Raw genomic sequence first — 16,581 nt, forward strand, 5'->3', positions numbered from 1 at the left:
CCCCTTGAATTTCCCTGAGCTTCATACTCAAAAGGGCAGGGAGATGTGTGACCATATCCATACAATATGGTTGTTGGTGGTGGGTAAACAAGTTTGAATGTATTCCAGTTAAGCCATCGGCAATGCCAGGAGAAGGGAGGCTTGTGACAGTTAAATGGTCTCTAGTAAGCTTTCTGTCACTGTGACAAAATACCTGAGATAACTGACTTAAAGGAGGAAGGATTTATTTTGGCTTATGGTTTCAGTCTTTGATTGCTTAGCCCTGTTGCTTTTAGAACTGTGGCAATACAGAATATCATATTAGGGCAGTAGAGGTTCCTCATCTCATGGTGGCTGGGAAACACAGAGAAAGAAGTAGGAACAGGCTGGGTTCCCAAGAGCCCCTTTAAGTACATGCTCCCCAATGATCTTTCTTTCACTAGGCCTCACTTTCTAAAAGTTCCATCACTTCCCAGAAGGTTGAGGACCAAGCCTTCAACACATGGGCCTCTGGGGGACATTCAAGCTCCAAACTGCAGCAAATGGGAAGAAAGTCTTGGGTCCTGAAGGCTGATTGAGGGTTTTCTGGGCAGGGGGTGGGGATAGAATATGCCAAACAGAGTCAACAGAATAGACAGAAGTCTGCAGACCTGACAAGGCAAAACCCACTATGGGGGAAGTGTCAATCATATTGAATGGCTGGCATGGATGCTTGGCCTTATCCTGTAGGATTTTAGACAGAGGATAAACAAAAGTAAAGAAATGGGTGTGGCCAGGCCCCTGTGCCTTAAAGAGATGCATTTCTCACCTATGATGGCATCAAAGGGAAAGAAAAAATTGAGTTTAAACAAGAATACACAATCAGGTTTTGGATTGTCCAAGAACTAATTAACTAATTATAAGAAGCAAACAAAATAATAGTGATATATATATATATATATATATATATATATATATATATATAGATAGATAGATGGATAGATAGATATAGATATAGATTTTTTTTTTCAATCCTGAGAATCCAGCTAGACCTTGCACATGTTAGGAACTTGCTCTCCCAGTCAGCTACAACCCAAGCCCCAAAGCACACTCTTTTCAAAGTTAAGACACTATAATAAGAAGTCATTGCTGTGATTTTGTTCTGAACATGACTGAGGGGTCTCAATGTTCCATACAGCAGGATTACCCCAATTGCTGGGTCAAACGACAGCATGATGGTGGCAGTATCTGTATCATAATGTATATTTCTTGGCCTTCCCTCCTGCCTTCCACAGCTGGAGCCTTCTATTTTAAAGTAAACAATGAGCACTGTTGGAGTTAACTTTTACAACCAGTTGCTTAAAATAGCAGCATACTAAAAGAGAGCTCTAGTGTTGGAATATAAACTCCATCTCTTTATTTTATATCGTTAGCAAATGCTCCAAGAGCAAATCAGAGAGGGGACTAGAATAGATGTCTTATGTAAGTGCAGGCATTTTCTGCTACCAGCCTCGGAGGGTGAGAATCAACAATTATGTTTATCGACTGACTGTTAGAAAGAAATGTATAATTCAGGGTGCTTGTAACTCAGAGGAAATCCCTTAAAAAAAAAAAGCACAGGAGGCTTCATATTGGTCCCAACCCTCTACTCAACAAGCAGGTCAATTTACTCAGGAATAGAGAGCTTCAACTTCTTCAAACTGACTCTTTCATGATTTTGGGCCAAAAATTTTTATCTCCTGGGTAAACAGTGTGTCCCACACCCCAGAGATAAAGACACTCCACTCTGGATCTTATTGCATGAGGTTATGCTAACAACTCTGACATGATGATTATGAGTCTATCATTTCAGCTATAGAACAATTCCCATTTCACTGAATTGGGATTAAATCAGTGTATTCTTCCCACTGCATAATTTAGGACTGTTTTAAAATGATGTAATTACAAACCTCAATGGCAGATTGTGGATTGCATTCACTGTCATAACTGCCATTAGCATGGTTTTCTTTCAGAGCAGTGGGGTAAAGATGTCATGTTAATAAGTTCCACTATTCTGTGTCTGCCATTGGATATCTGCGGCAACTGGAGACTTGGATGGGATCCAAACCTAGACATGGAAGCTGGGAAAATGCCAATGTTTTGTGGATTTAGTGGAATTTTGAAGAAAAAAAAAATTAAACAATAAAATTGTAGATTAAAGAGTTAGTGTAAGATTTTATTTTTTTTTTAATATTTATTTTTGAGTTTTCGGTGGACAAAACATCTTTGTTGGTATGTGGCGCTGAGGATCGAACCCCGGGCTGCACGCATGCCAGGCGAGCGCGCTACCGCTTGAGCCACATCCCCAGCCCCATAGATTTTAAATCAGTCAATTGCAGACTTCATTTTATACAAAGGTATTGTACTAATCTATTGGCCTTCCTGAAGAGGGAGAGAACATTTTGGATAGTTACCTACTCTAATTTTCAATGGAACAAAATTAAAATACCTTATCAAGGTTTTCCAGATCCTTATTTGACATCTGCTGCCTTCTCTCCCTGCCCACAATCCCCTCCTTCACCAACTTCTTGTCCACTGCAAGTTCTCATTCATCAGAATCTCAGGGCAATAGACCCATTTAAAATTAATGTAAAGTCTTCCTCATCCAGAAATTCCACCAAGAGGTGAATTTGGCCACATACTTTTGGATTCTAAATGTACAATAATAAAAAAAAGTCGTTATGCTTAAGAAACACACAGACACAAAACCACCACAAAAAAACCCACTCCCACATGCTTTTTCTTTTAATATAAGGTATTCATAATCCCCAGGTAAACAATTTCCTCCAGAGTTAAGTTCTTTGGTATGTGTAAACTCTCGTATCAAATGGTTAACTCTATTATTTTGCTGGTACTCAATATTGCATCATTAATTTAAATTCCTTTTAGCAATCCTCATCAAATTTCTTTGTTAAATTCCCTAGAACAATCAACATGTTTAGCTATTTCATAAATTATTTTTTTAAAGAGAGAGTGAGAGACGAGAGAGAGAGAGAGAGAGAGAGAGAGAGAGAGAACTTTCTTAATATTTATTTTTTAGTTCTCGGCAGACATAACATCTTTATTGGTATGTGGTGCTGAGGATCGAACCTAGGCCGCACGCATGCCAGATGAGCACGCTACTGCTTGAGCCACATCCCCAGCCCTTTCATAAATTATTAATTGGACAGAAACAAAATCCAGCTTCCCTATATACACAAAGTGAGCAGCTTGTCATTGTCTAAAATGACAAAAACTTGATCAATGTAATTTCTTTGGTAATCATTTCTGGGTGTTTAAAAATGAACCGAATTGTAGTGGGAAAAGATCTTGGTTCCTCTTAACAACTAAACTAACTGTCCTGTAATTTGCTGAAAGAAAGTCCTATTCATTTACCCTTCTTCTTGAAGTTCATAATAAAAGCAAACCTGCAGATTTTAACTATGAATATTTAGGTTGATAGATCTAAAGACTTTGAAATTAGATAAAGACAGACTTTAAAGAAATAACCTTTAGAAGGGAAAGGATTGGGGCAGGAAGCAGCTTTGCACAAATGAATGAATTTAGTCCATTTGTTTAAATACTTTCAGAAAATTGTTGGTAAGGTAACAGTGAATACTGGAAAGGATATATTTGGATTTACTCTATGAAAATGCACTGAAGTAAAATAAGAATTGAGGAATAATGAACTGAGACCTCCCTTCCTTGAATGTGGTTCGTAAATTGGAATATCTGGCTAACTGATTCCAGTTCAGATGTTGCTAGTTTCTGGAAAAGTTCTCTTACCTGCAGCTTTCCTTCAGTAGCTGCTATGTTGTGTGTCAAACGATTAACTCTGTCACCCCGGACTTTGCATGCCTGCTTTTAAGTATGATGAATTTCTGTCTTGGAATGGAAAAAAAAAATACAGAAGTCACCTTAAGTCTTACAGTGCAACAATTTTAATAATCCACACTAAAATATGCTGTCAGTTTTGTAGTTCCATTTTTGAAGCAATACTGCCTCACTTTGAAATGCTTCTACTTACTGCTTCTTCCCTCCCCACCCCTTCACTTAAGGTGTAAGTCTATGGAAGTATCCCTGAAATGCATTTCTCAGGCATTAAAAACAGCACTGAGATCTGATGTTCACGAGAAAGTCTTCAGAATCTTCAATAAGAGCAGCCTTCCTCATTTGAGGGCTGAAGAGTTCAAGTTCAGCTACTTTCTCTGAAAGAAGGCCCCCTCAATCACTCTCACTCCCATAGATGACAAGAACAAAGGCAAATGCCCCAAAACAGCTTCTTGGAAAAAATAATAATTATGCCAACTTCCTCAGAGGCATGTATCTTCTCTTACAACAAATAAATACTTAATGCATCTTTGAGTCATGAAATATTGAGAACTCAATTGACACTTCAATTTCCAGAAAAATAAAATCTTGGAGGCCTCATGTGAATATTATGAATATGGTGAGGTGAGACACCAAATAGGGGGCTGGGTCAGAATTCTCAGGTATGGAACTGGGTTCTGGGGTTATTGTGGGAAAAGAGACAAGCCTTAGAGTGCTCACTCCAGCTATTGCTTGTCCTCCTGGGCATCATCAGGGAAGTCCGCCTCCTCTGGGGACCTGTCTCCCTCTGGAAGCAGCGTGGCACACACTTTCCTCTTCTCCTTAAAGCGGCCAGATCTCGAGATGTTCAAATTGCGGCGGCTGTTGCCAGGCTTCTCCCCACACAATTTGTTTGGCTTGGGGGACTCGCTGGCGCCCGCAAGGACATTGGGGTGCTGGTTCTCTCGGGAGCCGCTAGTCCATTCTGGGCTGGGAGGGTTGGGCTCCTCGGGGTCTGGCTGGGCCAGAGGCTGCGCCCCCACCGTGGCTTCCTTGATTTTCTTCTTGCTGTTGGTTAGCGATTTCCACCAGGGCCCAGAGCTGCTCATGCCACCGTTGTTGGCCATGGTCCGCCAGCCGGGGACTGGGGCGTCCCACGTGGGGAAGGGCTTCAACTGCATCGACCCTCACTCCCGATGGTCTCTCCCCACCTCTTTTCCAGGCTTCTATGCGGGCTGTGGGATGGGAGCCAAGGCAATCCCTATACTGGGGAAGAAAACACAACATGGGCTCTCATGCTCTCTTTCCAGTGTTGAAGAGCCATTCCATCCCTGCATGATCATCTCCCAAAGGCCCTACCCCCAGATACCACTGTGTTGTGGATTAGGTTTCAACATATGGATTTGGGTGAACGTAGCAGTGTCCTTCTCAGTTTCTTCCTCTGCTCACTCTCGTATTCAGTGTGTCTCAAAAGCCATCAGTGGTATGTCCTAAATGTCTCTTGTTTCCACCCACAATCAGCCATGTGCACTGTTCTCCCTAATTTAAACTGTCATCATCTCCCAATCAGAACTGCAAAAGCAACCTAAGTGGACACCCTCTATCCACTCCTGCCCTGCTTTAGCCTATACCCAGAGCGTTCACTGGACAACTTCTTCCCTGATTGCAACTTAGAACAGTGTCCTCCTGTGCTCGGGATGAACAACTGGCATGACCCACCAGGCCCACATGATGTCTTTCTGCATGGTCTACACACTATAATAATAAGAATTATTTTTACTATTTTGGCTACCAGGATTGAACTCAGGGGCACTCAACCACTGAGCCACACCCTCAGCTCTAATTTGTATTTTATTTAGAGACAAGGTCTGAGTTACTTAGTGCCTCACTGTTGCTGAGGTTGGTTTTGAACTTGAGATCCTCCTGCCTCAGCCTCCCGAGCCTCTGGGATTACAGGAATGAGCTCCTGGACCTGGCTACACAACCTAATTCATTAGTTCCACCTCATTCTTCTTGATTCCACCAATCTCTGCCCCTCAGCCACATCCAACTCTGTTACCCTCAATGAAATCTTTTTTATTTTTTTCCACTCTCTGCACCCCCAACCAAGCTATGTTATATTTTCATGTTATAATTATTAATTTAAGATTATTTTATCCGATTAGTGGTTTGCTTTTATTCTATTTTCACTCTTAGGTCTTCTCACTTCTCATACTTTCTATCTGGTTACATGTCTCTCTGAAATACAGCCTTTATATTTTCCTTGAGTAAGAGCCTGCTGGTAGTAAGTTCTTGATGCTTTGTCTGACATTTTGTCCCAATTATGGTAAGATATCTTTGTGTGTATAGAATTTTAGGTTGGCAGTTATTTTCTTTCATTCCTTTCAGTATAAATTATTCCACTATTTTCTAGTTATTCTCTTTCTTTTGAGATGCTAACTGTCAACCTGTCCTCTCTTTAGAAGGTAATTTGTCTTTAAAAATAAAAACAAAACAAAACTCTGTTTCTATTTAGATTTATCTTTTTTGCCTTGGGTTTTCTTCGGTATCACCGTGATATGTGTCCATGTGGGTTTCTTTTTATTTTTAGAGTGTTTGGGATTGTTGCTTTTAGAAAAAATTCAGTCACTATCTTCTCAAATATTATCTATGCCTCAGTCTCTCTTCTTTCTGGAATTGCAATTAAACATTTGATGCACTTTCTTAGTGTGCCCTACCAAGCTTCTTAACTTACCTTATATTTCCCAGTTTTTACCCAGTATGATTAATTCTAGGTAATTTCTTTTTTTTTCATTGAAGTGTTTATAACTGTAAAAAGTTGTCAGTAGTCAAAATGTCCAATGGACGATTAAATAAATTATGATTCAGTCATACAACAGAGTAACAAACCAATAAAAATGATGCAGAAGACTATGCATAACCTGGGAAACAGGTTTACAATATATTGTTAAGTGAAAAAAGCAAGTTACAAAACAGTATGCACAATATGAGCCCATTTTTATAAAAATATAAATATTTAGCAAAGTAAGAGGACAAATGATATTTATCAAAATATTATCATTGGTTATTTCAACACAGTAGGATGATTGTGGATTCTGCTTAACCACCCTCTCCCTTTTTTTCCTTTTTGAATTTTCTATAATAAAGATTATTTTTTGAATGGGGGTAGGAGGCGAGGGAGTCACCGACTTCGGAGATGCTGCTCCCAAAGGTTTTTCCCAGCAAAGTGAACGTGTCTGCTCAGCCTGTATCTAGGAAACTGCTCTACCTCAGACACCTGGATGTCCCTCACATACAGTGTACACCCAAGCTTCCTTCTTGCAAGCTATCCAATAGCCACTTTTGAAATTACAATTTAAAGACCCCTCCTATTAGTTAATATCACCAAAAAGAATAATGAGAAAATACAAATCCTCACTTTAAAAAAGCAACAACTCAAGTACATGCTGCTAAATTATACAAAGTTAAATTATCTAAGTTTAGTTTATTGCAAAGATCAAGACAGCACATTGCTTCTACTTCATACCTTCACAGCACTCACTCCATTATGTTCACTCACTCGTGCAAAAGGTCTGTATGCACAATGGTGTCCAATATTTCTTGGTTCCCATGATAAAACAGGAAACCTGATATTTCAATTAAAAAGGTAAAATGAAGACATTTATCAACAGACTGTAAAATACTCTTCTGGAAGAGGACACTGTTAATACCTGAAGATACACTTTGAAAAAAAATCAAATACCAAACAAAAGGGGCACCATTTCAGGAGTGCCAGGACCACATTAAACTGAAATGAATTCCAACATTCATAATAACATAAATCAAAAACAAACCTAGTGTTAAACAAAAGCTCCAGTAACTAAAACTACATTAACAGGCACAATGAACAGTGTAAACACTGTTAATGGGCACCAAGTTTAATAGGGCAGACAATATTTGCTTCTGCATTCACACTTAATTATTCAATTACATTTAAAAAAATTGGTGCTGCTTAAGCTATGAATGCTTTTTACCAAAAAAAAAGAAAAAAATAATTTCAATAAATACAGCAAGTGCTAAAAATCTAGCTAGGTTATCATGCAAGTTATTACATAGCTAAGACAAACTCAAATTTATAATAAAGGCAACTTGCATTCAAAATGAACTCTACTCTTATATTTTATTAAAACGGCAAACATCATGAATTAACCCAGCTGCTTACTTGAATTACAAAAGTAACATGATTCAATATGAAAATAAGAAACTGTCTACAAATCTCTGACAGTAATAAATTGCAATATATAATGCATACAGGCATCATACAGAGCAACAAAATCTTGTACAAAACAAAAATATTTTAATACCTTTAAAATCCAAGTTTGTCTCTAAAATCATTCATGAAAAAGATTCTCATCAAGTCAGAATTAACACCTCAATTAGTCAAGCATCAAGAAGCTACATTACAGCTACTTAATATACAAAGAGACAGCGCTTCACCAGTCATTTCCTCTCATGTCTCTGTTCCCAAATCATACACGCTCACTTCTCTCTACTCCCCATTCCGTCATTTCTTCAGATCATGAAAACTGAATTTGTTGAACACCAGAAATCTGTTGATAGGACGTTGTGTAAACCATAACATTTTGTTGTTGACCATCTGCAGTTATTAAGCCAGCTGGTTACTGGTTTCTAAATGCCTCCTCTGTAAGTTCTTCACTTAGTCCATCTGTTTTATTGATGATTCTGTACTTTGATGATTGTATGGCTGGGGGTCATATCCTGGAAGGATGTAGATTGGTGTGCGCTCAATCATGGTTAAGGAAGTATCATGTCTTGGCAAAGTTTTAAATTATATAACTAATGACGTATTGTGAATCTATAATGATGAGAAAAATTGTAATAAAAAGGGGACACAGAGAAAGCAGCTTTAGCTCTCTCTCTGAAGATTGCTCAAACGGAACGACTCCTGTCTCATCATTTTGCCGACGCCACTCCTCCTTCAGGACTCCCTGGACCCCACCGGGCTGGACCCAGCAGAGAGCGACACAGAATCCGGGGTGGGGAGTGGGCTGGCAGGGCCACCCAGCACCATCCGTGCACAGCTAGCCATCACTTCTGGGCTGAGAGTGTCCCAGGGAAGGTGGGGCCACAGCATCCCCTGTCAAATGTCCCAGATTTCCTTGCTGGGAATGAAAACTGAATCCAGAGGTGGGACCCATGCCATGACCCTACACTCTCCCAGGACAGAATGAACTCCTTGTCCCTGGAGTATGTCAGCAGGGTCTGCACCTTCAGAGCTAGTGACAAGCAGGATACTCAGGGCCTTGGAGGGGTGGGCCGGAGGCCTTCTTTTGGATTCTTGCCAATTGCCTAACCCCTGATCCTAAAGCCCACAGGGTGCCCAGTCCACCCTCCTCTCCAGCACCAGGAGAGTCTAGAACTTGCTTCTTTAAATCTCCCTTCCCTGAATGGGTCAAGGTCTTGAGGGGACCCTCCCCTGCCCCCAGTGCACAGGGACACTTCTCTTAGTGCATCCTCGCTGGCTGGCTGGGAGCCGCAGACAGCACTGTGACATGAGGGGACATAAGGGGGCTCTCACATTTCACCTGGCTGGGCTCCTGGGCCGCCAGCATTCTGGCTGGCTGATGTCAACATGAAAGGGCCCCGTGATTAGGAGAGCCCCCTCCCTTTCCCCCTCACCTCTGCTAAGCCCCACTCTGCAGCTAACCACTGTCTGAACCTCCCACCCTCTGGAGCACCCTCTCGCTCGCCTGCCAAGCCTTCCCCAGAATACTTCAGCCTCACCCCGCAGGCTCTGCCAACAGGGATGAGAATCCCAAGGCCCGGTGGAGGGCTCAGGGCTCCATATTGCAGAGGAGGAAGGGGGTCTGTCTGGCCTAAAGTTAAGCCATTAGGCCAACAATAGGCCAGAATGATGGAATAAATCTTTGTGGGTTCATTAATGCTCTGAGGCGAGGAGGTCTCCCAATCTCAAATCCAAAGACAGACAGAGCAGTGAAATTTCCCATGAGACCTTCCAGGTATCTGCCCTAAATTTTCGATGTGGCAACTTTTTAAACCTTTTATTTTGAGCTAATTTTAGATTTACAGAAAAGTTGCAAAAATAGAACAGATAACCTAGCTTTCCCTAATATCCACATCTTACATAACCCTACACAATGGTCCAGCCTGAGAACTTATTAGTTCAGTACTGTCACCTGCACTTCACATCTTATTATTGGAAGCTGGGTACAGTGGTGCATGTCTGTAATCCCAGCAGCTCAGCAAATTAACAAGGCCCAAAGCAACTTAATGAGACCCAGTCTCAAAATTTAAAAATAAAAATAAAAATAAAAAAGGGCTGGGGATGTAGCTCAATGGGAAAGCACTCCTGAGTTAGATCCCCAGTACCTAAAACAAAACAAAACAGCTCTTATTGGAATTTCCCATTTTTCTACTAAGATCCTTTCCTGGTTCCATCACCCCATCCTGGATCCCACACTGCATTTAATTGTTATTTCTCTTTTGTGACCCTGATCAATTGGTGACAGTCCCTCAGTCAATACTCATCTTTCATGACCTTGACAGCACTGAGGAACAGGTGTTTTGTAGAACTGTGGGTTTCCTTGTGTTTTCTCAAGATCAGAGGGAGGCTCTGCAGTTTGGGCAATGCCACATAAATGGTGCTGGCTCCTTCTCAGCTCCCCATAATAAGAGGCTCACGTCATCAACATGTCTGATGACTAGTGGTGTTGACCTTGATCACTTAGTTAAGTTGATGTCTAAAGGGTTTATCCACTATAAAGTTACTATATTTTCCTTTTGAAATAATAAATATCTTGGGGAAAATACTTTGAGACTAACTGCTCCCCATTTTTCTTCAAATGTTCACCCACGAATGATAGCACCTGTTGCTGGATCACCACTCATTGCTGAGGTGACATCTTAGCAGTGATATTTTATTTACCCCTTTTCCCCTTAACTATAAGGGAAAGCTAACCCTTCTCTATTTATTTATGCATTCAATTATTTACATCAGTATGGATCAAGAGATGTTTACTTGAGGCTGGGGAGCCAGGATACACACCTGTAATCTCAGTGATGTGGGAGGCTGAGGCAGGAGAATCACAGGTTAGAGGCTAGCTTCAGCAATGGAGTGAGATCCTCAGCAACTTAGAGAGACCCTGTCTCAAAACAAAAAGGGCTGGGGATGTGGCTCAGAGGAAGAGTGCTCCTGGATTCAATTCCAGTTCTGCAATCAATCAATCAATAAATATCCAGTGCTATCATTATCTATTTTCTGCTCAAATTGTTCCTGCTTTGACTACTAGAACTTTTCTTGAGTTAGCTCCTGTGTTCTTTTGACATGTCCCACCCCCCACTTTTGTGAATGCTTCCTTCTCCTCTGGCACCACAAAATAGTCCAGCCTTATCTTTCCCTGCCCCTGTCCAGTTTCAGACATTTCTCCAAGGAGCTTTGTTCCCTCTTGTTGGGGAATGGTATTAGAAACCAAGGTCCAATGCTTGATGTGGTCACTGGTACTGGGATGTCATTGTTTCTAGGTCTCCGCAGCTGACAGAGCTGGGGAACATGTGTGTATATACTAGCCCATTGTGCTGCAATTAAAAAATGTAATTTATTCTTGTTCTTCCCTCAAGAGATCTACTTCATTTCCTGTAACTGCCTCATGGTATTACTTGGCAGGGATGGAGCAGAATCTTATTTAACTAGTCCTGGAATGGTGGCTATTCATATTATTATACATTTTCTTCTTTTTTTCTGTACTGGGGATTGAACCCAGGGGTGCTTTACCACTGGGTCACACTCCCAGCCCTTTTCTTTTCTCTCTCTTTCTCTCTCTATTTCTTTAAATTTTAATGTAGGATCTTGCTAAGTTGCCAAGGCTGACCTCCAAATTTCAATCCTCCTATCTCAGCCTCCCATGGCCCTGGCCTTACAGGTGTGCACCAGGGTGCCTGGCTACATTTCCTTTTATATCACCAAAGTGCTCTAATTCCTATGTGTACCAATTGCCAAGTGCTTCTTTGGGGCAGACACCAACATGTGAAACTGTTGGGCCAAAGGACGTGGGCATCTGAAATGTTGATGGTAGCTGTCAGTGTGCCCTCCGAGGGAGCTGTACTCATTAGCAGTCCACCATTCAAGCTCATGCATGTGCCACCAGGACCTGAACTTTCACATCCTCCACCTCCCAGTACTGTCTCAAGATGCCAAAGAATGTGTGCAGAAATGTGTGAGTGAGTTCATAAGCTTTATAACATCAGAGGCAAGTGAAAGATGCCATCAAGAGAAGCGGAAGACAATCAATGGAGAGGATATTCTCTTTGCCATGTCTACCTTAGGCTTTGACAGTTATGTAGAACCTCTGAAATTATATCTTCAGAAATTCAGAGAAGCTATGAAAGGAGAGAAGGGAATTGGTGGGGCAGTCACAGCTACAGATGGACTAAGTGAAGAACTTACAGAGGAGGCATTTAGAAACCAGTAACCAGCTGGCTTAATAACTGCAGATGGTCAACAACAAAATGTTATGGTTTACACAACGTCCTATCAACAGATTTCTGGTGTTCAACAAATTCAGTTTTCATGATCTGAAGAAATGACGGAATGGGGAGTAGAGAGAAGTGAGCGTGTACGATTTGGGAACAGAGACATGAGAGGAAATGACTGGTGAAGCGCTGTCTCTTTGTATATTAAGTAGCTGTAATGTAGCTTCTTGATGCTTGACTAATTGAAAATCTTTTTCATGAATGATTTTAGAGACAAACTTGGATTTTAAAGGTATTAAAATATTTTTGTTTTGTACAAGATTTTGTTGCTCTGTATGATGCCTGTATGCATTATATATTGCAATTTATTACTGTCAGAGATTTGTAGACAGTTTCTTATTTTCATATTGAATCATGTTACTTTTGTAATTCAAGTAAGCAGCTGGGTTAATTCATGATGTTTGCCGTTTTAATAAAATATAAGAGTAGAGTTCATTTTGAATGCAAGTTGCCTTTATTATAAATTTGAGTTTGTCTTAGCTATGTAATAACTTGCATGATAACCTAGCTAGATTTTTAGCACTTGCTGTATTTATTGAAATTATTTTTTTCTTTTTTTTTGGTAAAAAGCATTCATAGCTTAAGCAGCACCAATTTTTTTAAATGTAATTGAATAATTAAGTGTGAATGCAGAAGCAAATATTGTCTGCCCTATTAAACTTGGTGCCCATTAACAGTGTTTACACTGTTCATTGTGCCTGTTAATGTAGTTTTAGTTACTGGAGCTTTTGTTTAACACTAGGTTTGTTTTTGATTTATGTTATTATGAATGTTGGAATTCATTTCAGTTTAATGTGGTCCTGGCACTCCTGAAATGGTGCCCCTTTTGTTTGGTATTTGATTTTTTTTCAAAGTGTATCTTCAGGTATTAACAGTGTCCTCTTCCAGAAGAGTATTTTACAGTCTGTTGATAAATGTCTTCATTTTACCTTTTTAATTGAAATATCAGGTTTCCTGTTTTATCATGGGAACCAAGAAATATTGGACACCATTGTGCATACAGACCTTTTGCACGAGTGAGTGAACATAATGGAGTGAGTGCTGTGAAGGTATGAAGTAGAAGCAATGTGCTGTCTTGATCTTTGCAATAAACTAAACTTAGATAATTTAACTTTGTATAATTTAGCAGCATGTACTTGAGTTGTTGCTTTTTTAAAGTGAGGATTTGTATTTTCTCATTATTCTTTTTGGTGATATTAACTAATAGGAGGGGTCTTTAAATTGTAATTTCAAAAGTGGCTATTGGATAGCTTGCAAGAAGGAAGCTTGGGTGTACACTGTATGTGAGGGACATCCAGGTGTCTGAGGTAGAGCAGTTTCCTAGATACAGGCTGAGCAGACACGTTCACTTTGCTGGGAAAAACCTTTGGGAGCAGCATCTCCGAAGTCGGTGACTCCCTCGCCTCCTACCCCCATTCGAAAAATAATCTTTATTATAGAAAATTCAAAAAGGAAAAAAAGGGAGAGGGTGGTTAAGCAGAATCCACAATCATCCTACTGTGTTGAAATAACCAATGATAATATTTTGATAAATATCATTTGTCCTCTTACTTTGCTAAATATTTATATTTTTATAAAAATGGGCTCATATTGTGCATACTGTTTTGTAACTTGCTTTTTTCACTTAACAATATATTGTAAACCTGTTTCCCAGGTTATGCATAGTCTTCTGCATCATTTTTATTGGTTTGTTACTCTGTTGTATGACTGAATCATAATTTATTTAATCGTCCATTGGACATTTTGACTACTGACAACTTTTTACAGTTATAAACACTTCAATGAAAAAAAAGAAATTACCTAGAATTAATCATACTGGGTAAAAACTGGGAAATATAAGGTAAGTTAAGAAGCTTGGTAGGGCACACTAAGAAAGTGCATCAAATGTTTAATTGCAATTCCAGAAAGAAGAGAGACTGAGGCATAGATAATATTTGAGAAGATAGTGACTGAATTTTTTCTAAAAGCAACAATCCCAAACACTCTAAAAATAAAAAGAAACCCACATGGACACATATCACGGTGATACCGAAGAAAACCCAAGGCAAAAAAGATAAATCTAAATAGAAACAGAGTTTTGTTTTGTTTTTATTTTTAAAGACAAATTACCTTCTAAAGAGAGGACAGGTTGACAGTTAGCATCTCAAAAGAAAGAGAATAACTAGAAAATAGTGGAATAATTTATACTGAAAGGAATGAAAGAAAATAACTGCCAACCTAAAATTCTATACACACAAAGATATCTTACCATAATTGGGACAAAATGTCAGACAAAGCATCAAGAACTTACTACCAGCAGGCTCTTACTCAAGGAAAATATAAAGGCTGTATTTCAGAGAGACATGTAACCAGATAGAAAGTATGAGAAGTGAGAAGACCTAAGAGTGAAAATAGAATAAAAGCAAACCACTAATCGGATAAAATAATCTTAAATTAATAATTATAACATGAAAATATAACATAGCTTGGTTGGGGGTGCAGAGAGTGGAAAAAAATAAAAAAGATTTCATTGAGGGTAACAGAGTTGGATGTGGCTGAGGGGCAGAGATTGGTGGAATCAAGAAGAATGAGGTGGAACTAATGAATTAGGTTGTGTAGCCAGGTCCAGGAGCTCATTCCTGTAATCCCAGAGGCTCGGGAGGCTGAGGCAGGAGGATCTCAAGTTCAAAACCAACCTCAGCAACAGTGAGGCACTAAGTAACTCAGACCTTGTCTCTAAATAAAATACAAATTAGAGCTGAGGGTGTGGCTCAGTGGTTGAGTGCCCCTGAGTTCAATCCTGGTAGCCAAAATAGTAAAAATAATTCTTATTATTATAGTGTGTAGACCATGCAGAAAGACATCATGTGGGCCTGGTGGGTCATGCCAGTTGTTCATCCCGAGCACAGGAGGACACTGTTCTAAGTTGCAATCAGGGAAGAAGTTGTCCAGTGAACGCTCTGGGTATAGGCTAAAGCAGGGCAGGAGTGGATAGAGGGTGTCCACTTAGGTTGCTTTTGCAGTTCTGATTGGGAGATGATGACAGTTTAAATTAGGGAGAACAGTGCACATGGCTGATTGTGGGTGGAAACAAGAGACATTTAGGACATACCACTGATGGCTTTTGAGACACACTGAATACGAGAGTGAGCAGAGGAAGAAACTGAGAAGGACACTGCTACGTTCACCCAAATCCATATGTTGAAACCTAATCCACAACACAGTGGTATCTGGGGGTAGGGCCTTTGGGAGATGATCATGCAGGGATGGAATGGCTCTTCGACACTGGAAAGAGAGCATGAGAGCCCATGTTGTGTTTTCTTCCCCAGTATAGGGATTGCCTTGGCTCCCATCCCACAGCCCGCATAGAAGCCTGGAAAAGAGGTGGGGAGAGACCATCGGGAGTGAGGGTCGATGCAGTTGAAGCCCTTCCCCACGTGGGACGCCCCAGTCCCCGGCTGGCGGACCATGGCCAACAACGGTGGCATGAGCAGCTCTGGGCCCTGGTGGAAATCGCTAACCAACAGCAAGAAGAAAATCAAGGAAGCCACGGTGGGGGCGCAGCCTCTGGCCCAGCCAGACCCCGAGGAGCCCAACCCTCCCAGCCCAGAATGGACTAGCGGCTCCCGAGAGAACCAGCACCCCAATGTCCTTGCGGGCGCCAGCGAGTCCCCCAAGCCAAACAAATTGTGTGGGGAGAAGCCTGGCAACAGCCGCCGCAATTTGAACATCTCGAGATCTGGCCGCTTTAAGGAGAAGAGGAAAGTGTGTGCCACGCTGCTTCCAGAGGGAGACAGGTCCCCAGAGGAGGCGGACTTCCCTGATGATGCCCAGGAGGACAAGCAATAGCTGGAGTGAGCACTCTAAGGCTTGTCTCTTTTCCCACAATAACCCCAGAACCCAGTTCCATACCTGAGAATTCTGACCCAGCCCCCTATTTGGTGTCTCACCTCACCATATTCATAATATTCACATGAGGCCTCCAAGATTTTATTTTTCTGGAAATTGAAGTGTCAATTGAGTTCTCAATATTTCATGACTCAAAGATGCATTAAGTATTTATTTGTTGTAAGAGAAGATACATGCCTCTGAGGAAGTTGGCATAATTATTATTTTTTCCAAGAAGCTGTTTTGGGGCATTTGCCTTTGTTCTTGTCATCTATGGGAGTGAGAGTGATTGAGGGGGCCTTCTTTCAGAGAAAGTAGCTGAACTTGAACTCTTCAGCCCTCAAATGAGGAAGGCTGCTCTTATTGAAGATTCTGAAG

General features: G+C 40.7%; 2 protein-coding genes and 1 pseudogene across 2 annotated transcripts; 2 read left to right on the forward strand and 1 right to left on the reverse strand.

Annotated features, from left to right (window-relative positions):
* Positions 1–4,532: 4,532 nt before the first annotated feature.
* Positions 4,533–4,913, reverse strand: LOC144252706 (proline-rich protein 15-like). The gene has a single exon (XM_077794851.1). The coding sequence runs from the start codon at positions 4,911–4,913 to the stop codon at positions 4,533–4,535; it is 381 nt and encodes a 126-aa protein (XP_077650977.1).
* Positions 4,914–11,939: 7,026 nt separating this feature from the next.
* Positions 11,940–12,432, forward strand: LOC144252691 (nuclear transcription factor Y subunit beta pseudogene; annotated as a pseudogene).
* Positions 12,433–15,783: 3,351 nt separating this feature from the next.
* LOC144252705 (proline-rich protein 15-like) lies at positions 15,784–16,164 on the forward strand. Its single transcript, XM_077794850.1, has one exon. It carries the CDS (start codon positions 15,784–15,786, stop codon positions 16,162–16,164), a length of 381 nt encoding a protein of 126 aa, XP_077650976.1.
* The last annotated feature ends 417 nt before the right edge of the window (positions 16,165–16,581 follow it).

Source organism: Urocitellus parryii, unplaced genomic scaffold, assembly GCF_045843805.1.
Source record: "Urocitellus parryii isolate mUroPar1 unplaced genomic scaffold, mUroPar1.hap1 Scaffold_53, whole genome shotgun sequence".
Classification (NCBI taxonomy): Eukaryota; Metazoa; Chordata; class Mammalia; order Rodentia; family Sciuridae; genus Urocitellus; species Urocitellus parryii.